The 9,418-nt window shown below is 44.9% G+C and overlaps 1 protein-coding gene across 1 annotated transcript in view; it reads right to left on the reverse strand.

The window, feature by feature from the left end:
- Positions 1–5,777: 5,777 nt before the first annotated feature.
- Positions 5,778–9,418, reverse strand: part of NCAPD3 (non-SMC condensin II complex subunit D3) — an 80,129-nt gene continuing 76,488 nt past the window's right edge. The window contains exons 34-36 of the mRNA XM_008069540.2: positions 6,662–6,736; positions 6,514–6,574; positions 5,778–6,429 (exon numbers count right to left, since the gene is read on the reverse strand). Of these exons, the coding sequence (XP_008067731.1) occupies positions 6,321–6,429; positions 6,514–6,574; positions 6,662–6,736 (245 nt within the window). The 3' untranslated portion in view covers positions 5,778–6,320. The remainder of the gene's footprint in view (positions 6,430–6,513; positions 6,575–6,661; positions 6,737–9,418) is intronic.

Raw genomic sequence — 9,418 nt, forward strand, 5'->3', positions numbered from 1 at the left:
GAGTGGCCATTGCACTCCAGTCTGGGCGACAGAGTGAGACTCCAACTCAAAAAAAAGAAATGGATGGGGTGAGGGGGCAGGGAGGTGGGATTAGGGGTTGTGGGAATCTGTCTGGGGAAGGAGGGACACACCTCATCAACAAGGGTACCTGCTCAATGAATATTTGTATACCTAACCTTGAATTGTACTCCACAATTTTAAAATAAAAGAAAAAGGGATGAATATGGCAGAATTCAAAGAGATTAAAACAAAGGTCTTAATACAGCACTATCGAAGGTTGGGTGGACCAAAGGGATCCTCTGTTGGTCACCCAACATTAAAGGGCTCTAAACCAAACTGTATTTCCCTGAGTTTGGAGAAATTTAAAAAGCTGGAAGGCAGGTTACAATGGGAATTCTGATCTGAAATTGCCCTGGGCAACTGTCGGATAGATTAATCACGATAAAGATTGACCAAAGGATCCTTTGCTTCAGCCCCTGGCTGGGGACCCAAACCTTTTGGATATGAAAAAATGGTCTGGGGGTGAAGAATGATGCTACGTGCAAAACCCGTGGACTCTCTGGCTCATTTCTAAAGTGAATTTTAGAGTGGCCAGCAAAATTTTCAAATAAAGTTCATTAGCAAGAAAAAGATTAAAAGGAAGAAGGAAGATTCATGGCAGAAAGGCCTGCGATGGGCAATTTTTTTCAAAGAAAAATCACACTTTTGCTCTCAACTCCAAACTAGATATAGTTACCTAGTTATTGATATGACAACAGGTGGAGTTCAGGTAACTGGCTCCAGAGAGATTGACATCTCTGGGCTCCTGATGGGAGGAGACAAGGGGAAAGGTTTTGTTTTTTTTTGAGTCGAAGTCTCACCCCTTTGCCTGGGCTAGAGTGCAGTGGCCACGCTCACAGCCACCCCAGTGCCTCAGCCTTTTGAGTAGCTGAAACTACAGGTGCACGCTACCATGCTTGGCTAGTTTTTTATTTTATTGTAGAGACAGGGCTTGTCAAGTTGCCTGGACTGGTCTCGAACCCGCGGGCTCAGGCAATCCACTGATCTCGACCTCCCAAAGTGCTGGGATTACAGGCTGAGTCACCGAGCCGGCAGGGAAAGGTCTTTTCTGGGTCATATTGTTTTCCCGCAGACCTGCCAGACGTTTCCAATCCACAAATTCCTTAGCTAACAGGTGGTCTTATTATCATTTCTATGGCTTTGGTCAATTAAGAGGTGGTATTTGAAGTCTTCCCCCTTGACCGAGAAACTCAAAGTTTCTTAGGGATTATGTTAAACCATGAATTGAAAGGTTGGGCCATCCTATTCTTGCACCTGATGGAGTTTTCTTCTGATTTGCTGAGGGGGTGGGGTGGGCTGCTAGCTTGACTTGCAGCAAAATGTAATTTTAAAAAAATGTCTGAACTGGGCATGGTGGTTCATGCCTGTAATCCCAGCACTTTGGGAGATGGAGGTGAGAGGATTGCCTGAGCTCGGGGATTCAAGACCAGTCTGAGCAACATGGTGAGACCTCATCTCTACAATAAATAAAAAATTAGCTGGGGGTGGTGGTGCATGCCTGTGGTTCCATACTTGGAAGGATTGCCTAAGCCCAGCAGGTTGAGGCTGTGAGCATGCCACTGCACTCCAGCATGGGTGAGAATGAGACTCCCAAAAAAAAAAAAAAAAAGAAAATGTCTGAATGCTTCCTAAAACCTACCTATGGGAAATTTATCTATCTATGTCTAACCTGTGCTAGTTACTCTGCCTCAGAGAAGTTGCTGCAAATAGAACATAAAATGTAGGTGTCGACAGGATTTCACAGGGTCCACAGGAGAAGCTGAAGGCTGGTCCCAGGTCTCCATTTGATAACCTCTGTGGGGTTTATAGTGGGACTTAAGATGAAACCCCATGAGCATCTCTCGGGGACTTTGGACTGGAGAACTTCCACCTGAGCGCCACGTGCTGCCTTACTATGGAATGTTAAAGACATAAAATGACCTTTTTTTTTGAATTGGAGTCTTGCCAAGTTGCCCAGGCTGGTCTTGAACCTGTGGGCTCAGGCAATCCTCTTACCTTGGCCTCCCCAAGTGCTAGGATTATAGATGTGAGCCACTGTGACCTGACTTTTTTAAAAAAATTTTTTTCTTTTTTAATTTTAAAGAGGTGGGGTATAATTCAGGGTTAGGTATACAAATGTTCATTATACAGGTACCCTTGTTGATCAAGTGTGCATAAAATAATCTTGACACCTGAAATACCAGTGTTGTCTCAGGTGATGCCAGAGAAACATTCTAAGGGGGATGGCAGTGCCCAAGAATTTCATAATAAAATTGGAATGGTTTCTACAGGATCATGACCTGGGTAGTGCAAGGAAGAGGTACTCACAGGCAGGGATACTCTTAATCACCAGGATTGGCTCTGTAGCTGTGTGAGAAGCTGCAGGATTCAACAGTGCCCAATAAACAGCTCTCAGTTGACCAACCAAGAACTGCTGGGTTTGTGGATGGCGTTTGCAAGATGAATGGATGGTGTCCAGTAGGCCGCTACTTTGATCAAAGAAAGTAAGAACAAATCAGCTCAGTAGGCTGAACTGTGTGTTTTCCTAGCAGTGATGGAAAAACTGAACAATAATAGAAACTCCTGTGCCTGGGTTTTTACTGATTTGAGGGCAGTGACCAGTGCAGAGATGGGCTAAATGTAGACTTGTTCCTCTTGCACCCTTGCAGGCGCACATACTGTTTTTTGTCAGCAAGAGACAGAGATTGCTATCTGGCCGACTCCCTGTTGGGGAGCACAGGTGACAAGCCAGACTGATGTGGGGCTATAAATGGGTCTTGACAGAAATAGATATTGACTCTGGACTGGGCTTTGCTTAAATGAAGGAGGATGAAAATCTTCAGAACGCCATAAAAACAAACAACACAACAAGCAGAAGATATTGCATGGGTTTGGATGGCCAACCATTATTTCCTTTAGATGAAGGAAAACATTGCATAGCCCATAATGTCCAACAATGGGCAGAAAGGTGTTCCTCCTCAGAGTAAGTTTGCTAGAGAAGTAGGAAGGGCAATTAAAACACTGGTTGTCTAAAATGGGGAGATGAAGGGCTGGCAGGGGAGGAGAGCGTGGGGAGGATGCTGATATCCCTAGGCAATTCTTGCCAAGGGAGGAGTACCCTGGTATAACAACTACAGTTTTTTCTTTCTTTCCCAAATCACCTCAAAACATTTTTTTCTTTCTTCCTCCAGATACAGTGGTCCTAGGACCAGGGCTACAACTACAAGTGATAGAAACAAGGATGATTTCTAAGCATGAAACTGTAACAGTGTTTTTAACCTAGCTCAGAATTCCTAAGGGCCTGATGGGAGTGGGTTGTGTCTTCACCCCATCTAGCAAAACTGGGGCTAAGAATAAATAAATACAGCTATAGTGCCTTTTGGTAGAAATAGCCTATGAGCTAGTATCTATATAAATGGAGTGGACTCGGGAGAAGCCTCCTGCTCAACAAGTATTGCTGTCTGCAATCCAGACCAAACATAGTGGCTGTTCTAATGTCCCTTCTGAAGGTGAAAAAGTTTGGGTATTAGTGGAGAGGAGGAGAAATAGTAGCTGAGGGTAAAGGAATCAACAAATGGGTTATAAGTTAAGGGAAATCCAACATTACATTCACATCTCAACAGACGACATTGTCTCTTCGCTCAATTATGATAGATGCCTTAAAGAAGGGGTCCCCAGGCCCTGGGCCTCAGACAAGTACCATTAGGTACTGGGCTGCACAGGAGGGGAGTGGCCAGCAACCAAACAAAGTTTCATATGTATTTACAGCCACTCTTCATTGCTTGCATTACCGTCTGAGCTCTACCTCTTATCAGATTAGCTGCATTAGATTCTCACAGGAGTGCAAATCCTATTGTGAACTGTGTATACGAGGGATCTAGGTTGTGTACTTCATATAAGAATCTAATGCCTGATGATCTGAGGTGGAACTGAGGCAGCAATGCTAGCGCTGGGGAACAGCTGCAAATAACATTAACAAAGAATATTAGCAGTGAGGTTTGACTGCACAGAAACCATAAGAAATCAATTGCTTGCAGACTCATATCAAAACCCTGTCAGTGAGTGGGCAAGTGAGTTGACGTATTTCACTCGTACAACTGCATCTGGTGGCAGGCTTTAAGTCAGAATCTGACACTTTAGTCCACACATAGCCCACCCATAATTTTATTTACCACTTCTGTCCGTACCTCTATTTTTTTTTTTTGAGTTGGAGTCTCACTCTGTCGCTCAGACTGGAGTGCAGTGGCCGCTCCCGGCCACCGCAGCCTCACCTGCTGGGCTCTGGCGATCCTTCCGCCTCAGCCTTCCGAGTAGCTGGAACTACAGGTGTGTGCTACCACGCCCGGCTAATTTTTTAATTTATTGTAGAGATGAGGTCTCACCAAGTTGCCTGGGCGGGTCTCAAACCCGCGGGCTCAGGCAATCCACTCACCTCGGGCTCCCAAAGGTGTGAGATTACAGGCTGAGCCACCGAGCCCAGCTCGTACCTCTATTTTTTAATGATGAGTTGTATAATTCTTTTATTATATATTACAATGTAGTGATAATATAAATACAATGCACAATAAAGTTATGGGTTTGAATTATTCCAAAACCATCCCTGCCTCCCCGGTCTGTGGAAAAATTGTCTTCCACGAAACTAGCCCCTGATGCCAAGAAGGTTGGGGGCTGCTGCCTTAAAGTGTGAAACTGTGTTTGCCGAGAACATTCCTGCTTTGAAACCGGACGTTGAAAGGAAGCCTGCAATGCTGAGCAGACCCTCCCAGGGAGACATATTCACACATACAATGATGGACTGGACTAATTATTTATGTTTGAGTTGGAAGTCTCACTTTGTTGCCCAGGCTGGAGTGCAATGGAACGCTCGTGGTCACTGCAGCCTCGACCTGCTGGGTTCACGTGATCCTTTCGCCTCAGTCTTCCAAGTAGCTGGAACTACAGGGGTGTGCCACCACACCTGGCTAATTTTTAAAATTTATTTATTGTAGAGACAAGGTCTTGCCAAGTTGCCAAGGTTGGTCTAAAACCCCTGGGCTCAGGCAATCCTCTTGCCTCTGCCTCCCAAAGTGCTGGGATTATAGGCATGAGCCACTGCACCTGGTGGACTGGACTAATTATTAATGACTGAGTAGAATTTTAGTAATGTGGCAGTATCTTTTGAATTTTATGTTCTTTTGTTATAAAGGGTCTGTGGGGGTGGCCAGTGTTGTTATAACATATAGATATTGGTTTTCATCCATGGTTCCTGGCTCCTAACTCCCATAGTTCTTGTTATAATGTTGGGGCTGTCTAGGCCTCAGGATACAAAATCTCTGACTTTCTCTTGTCTTCCTTTTACCTGCCCAAGGAAGTACTCTAATCTGACTGTGGGTTAGGTGACCCTCATTCCAGAAAGGGTCCATCCCCTTACCTTAGAAGGAATATTAGAGAGAGGCCAAGAAAAGTCTGGACAGACAGGTCTTGCTGGGGGGTTTAGATTATGTGCTTTCTGTCCAATCACATTTCTACATGGTTGTCAATCACCTATGTCATGAGGCTTCCATAAAAACCCAAGAGGACAGGGTTGGGGAGCTTCTGGATAGCTGAACACACCAGCTATCCTGGAGGGGAGTGCCCAGAGAGGGTGTGGAGGCTCTGTGTCCGTCTCATGCCTCACCCTATATATCTCCTCACCTGTATCTTTTGAAGAATCATTTATAATAAATTGGCAAACAGAAAATAAATAAAATACTTTTGAATACTGGAAGAATGTATTTATGCTAAATCTTTATTCCTTTGTTTTAGAAAGCTGTACATTTTTTTAAAATCTGCAAGTATAAATAATAGAAAAAATATTACAATCAAAATTTTGTCACCAGACTTGGGAAAATATGTACTGTAAGGAATTCACACAAGTTAACAGAGGCTTAATTTCATATAAAAGAAAGCAGAAACACCAGATTATAGCTCATCCAAATAGGCCTGACAATTTCAAATGGAATACAGTTATAATATTAAATAGCTTACGTTTAGGATAAGAAAATCTAAACCTGGCATCTCTCTCTCTCTCTCTTTTTTTTTTTTTTAATTTTTAACCACAGATGTCATAAAGAGAAATATGAAAGGTTAGGCAGCTAAACACAGGTGAATAACAGAGCTGGGATCCCGAGGAAGAGCGCTGGCCTTCCCCATCAAGCATCACTTAAGGTGTATGGGAAGTGATTTGTCTGCCTTCCATGTGCAGGAAATGAGAATGTTTGGAGGGCTGTTGCCCTCCAGTATATTCATTGGGATGCACTGTTCTAGTTGGCTGTTTTCAGGGGGGTCTTTCGGAGGGACCTCCTACTGGGGGCTGGGGTGTCTTTGTTCCTGACTGGAGACTTCACATTCCACTGCTGAGGCTGTGGGGGCCTATGGAAAGAAGGGATCCAGTCATTCTGGAACTAAGATTCCTGACAAAAACATCTACCTCAACAGGTGCTCCAGTAAACTTACAGTTTATCAGGTGGAGATAAACACAAGATGTCATTTCCTAGGCTCTGGGCTTCAGCTTTTTCTGAAAGAGAGTCAGACAAACAAATTCACTTTTCCCAGAACTTCAAAGACAGTTAATGATCTGCCCAGAAGGAAAATGAGAACTTGCCTTTGACTGATGAAGGAGTCTGTGGTGACCCTATGTAACTGAGCCCCGCTCCAAATGTGACATCCCTGATGGTATCTGCATAAAAGGAAGACACCAATGTTAATTAAAAGCTGGTAGGAAACTGCATGAAACACCATCACTGGAGTGTGTCAGTCAGAGCATCTGCTCTAGTTTTCACACAGTGAGACCTGGGTTGGACCTTGTCCCAGGACACGACAGCGTTAAGGGCTCTTTTCTCCTGGGAGTCTCCCTTCGTTCTTTCCTGACTTCCTTTCTCTTACCTTGATCATCCTTAGGCTGTTCCACTGGCCGCTGAGAGCCTGCTGCTATTCCCCTCTGGTTTCTCCCAACGCCATACCTTCCATGGCTGCTCTTATGCTAGCGACCCTGACTCCAGCTCAGCCCTCTCTCCTGAATCCTACTTCTATACTTTCTATTGTGCCTCACCTGGATTCCCTGAGGACATTTAACTCATTACCTCTGTTCCTCAATCAATGCCTTCTGTGTTCCTAGCCTATAAATGATTCATCTAAGCTGGAAACATGGCACCATGTACTGTTCCTCTACACACAATCAGTAAGCAAGTCCTGGCAAGTCTATCTCCCACATATCTCTTCCGCCTGCTGCATCAGGCACAGCTCAGTCGCCCATGGTCTTTCACAGCACCTTCCACCCATAGCCTCCCCTTCCAATTCACCCTAAGGAGGCAGGAGAGCTCAGTGTGTAGGAAGCAGATTCCAAAGCAGACTGGGTGTGAATTCTGGCTATGTGTCTTCCAGGTTCTGTGAGCTTCTCTAAGAACCTCAAGTTTCTTCATCTCTTACGTAGGGATAGAAACATACTACCTCATAGGGGGAGTGGTCAAGAGTAAATGAAGTTATTTATGTAAAGTGTTTAGTGCAAAACTTGTAAAAGGTAAGTGCTGAAGAAATATTAACTACTATAATGTACTAGCTATCATCCCCTATGTCAGTGAGTTATGTTTAGTTAAGAAGCTGGTAGGCTGAGCATTATGGCTCCCACCTGTAATCCCAGCAGTTTAAAAAGCTGAGTTGGACCGGCCGGGCTTGGTGGCTCAGACTGTAATCCCAGCATTTTGGAAGGCCGAGGTAAGTGAATTGCCTGAGCCTGCAGGTTCGAGACCAGCCCTGGCAACTTGGTGAGACCTCGTCTCTACAATAAATCATAAAAATTTGCCAGGTGTGGTGTGCATCTATAGTTCCAGCTACTTGGAAGGCTGAGGCGGAAGGATCGCTGGAGCCCAGCAGGTCAACGCTGGGGTGTTGCACTCCAGCCTGGTCAATGGAGTGACTGCAACCCAAAAAAAAAAATTTAAAAATTAAAAAAAAAAAAAATTAAAAAGTTGAGTTGGGAGGACTGCTTGAGCCCAGGAGTTGGAGACCAGCTTGGGCTACATAGCGAGACCCTGTATCAACCAAAAGTTTAAAAATTTGCCAGGTGTGATGGCTCATGGCTGGGAGGCTGAGGCAGGAACATAGCTTAAACCTAGGCGTTCTAGGTTACAGTAAGCTATGAATGCGCCACTGCACTCTAGCCTGACAGAGCGAGACTTTGTCTCTAAAGAAAAAAAATAAAAATACTAAAATAAAGCTGGTAAAGCTTCTGCCCTGCTTAGATACTTTCACAGCTCTGTCTTCCAAGGGGTCCACCCTTGGCCTAAGTGTTTACAAACTCACTCACTACACATACACACACATACGCACACCCTGCTCTGTCACACCTCTGTCTGCACATTCAGCTACTCTACACACACCTCATCTGACTACACACACTAGTGGTCTTGGAGAGCCAGATGGCTAGCCCTAGCCCAGGCTTCAGTTTCTCTGTGGTACTGTGCATGCTGCACAAGCTGCTATGAGCATGCTTCTCAGGAGCAGCACGGGCTCCATAGCAGCATGCTGAAGCTCACTGAGCCTGCTGATCTTCCTGCAAGCACACATATGTGAAGAAGCTTGAGTGTTCTTCCACTCTCCATGTGGCATGTTCTTATGAGTACAAACTGTATCTTTCAAGTCTACATTACAAGGCTCACTGGCGCACTGCAGCACTATGTACCTGGTACTTAAGCCTTGTTAATATATGATGGTGGAATTCTATGCTCATCACTGCCATGAAAATTACTCTGTCCTGCCTGTTCCTGTTTCTGGGAGGTCACTCCTTGTGCTGTCATTTGAAATTCCCCTCCTTGCACACACATTGCTCTTCCTGTTTGGAAGCCTGTGTGCACTCCAGGTAATAAGTCTCCCAGCTTTATAAAAGCACCAATGTGGGCGGCTCTCACATTTCCAGTGCCCTGCACTTAGAATTAAGCACAGAAGCATCTGTGCTGCCTGAATTACAGCAGCAAGAGGGACTTACTAAAACCCCCCACAGATTTTCAGATGAAATCCTAGCTCTAAAAATTATTCATCTCCATTTAGCAAAACCACTTTGTTCATTTTGAATACCATCGGTGTGCCACAAAACTGGGCTGGGGAACATCTTTCCTACTAGTTTTAATGAACTGAGACACTTCCTGACACCCCCACCTAAACTTACAGTGGTCAAAATAATCCACATTTATAAAACACAAAGAAGATAGAACTGAGTGCTTTTTTGTGTGTGTGTTGGAGTCTCACGCTGTCGCCTAGACTGGAGTGCAGTGGCCGCTCCCGGCCACCGCAGCCTCGACCTGCAGGGCTCCAACGATCCTTCCGCTTCAGTCTTCCGAGTAGCCGGAATTACAGGCATGCGCTA

The sequence above is a fragment of the Carlito syrichta genome, unplaced genomic scaffold (genome assembly GCF_000164805.1).
Source record: "Carlito syrichta isolate Samal-C Ts95f unplaced genomic scaffold, Tarsius_syrichta-2.0.1 Scaffold312097, whole genome shotgun sequence".
In the NCBI taxonomy this organism is placed as follows: Eukaryota; Metazoa; Chordata; class Mammalia; order Primates; family Tarsiidae; genus Carlito; species Carlito syrichta.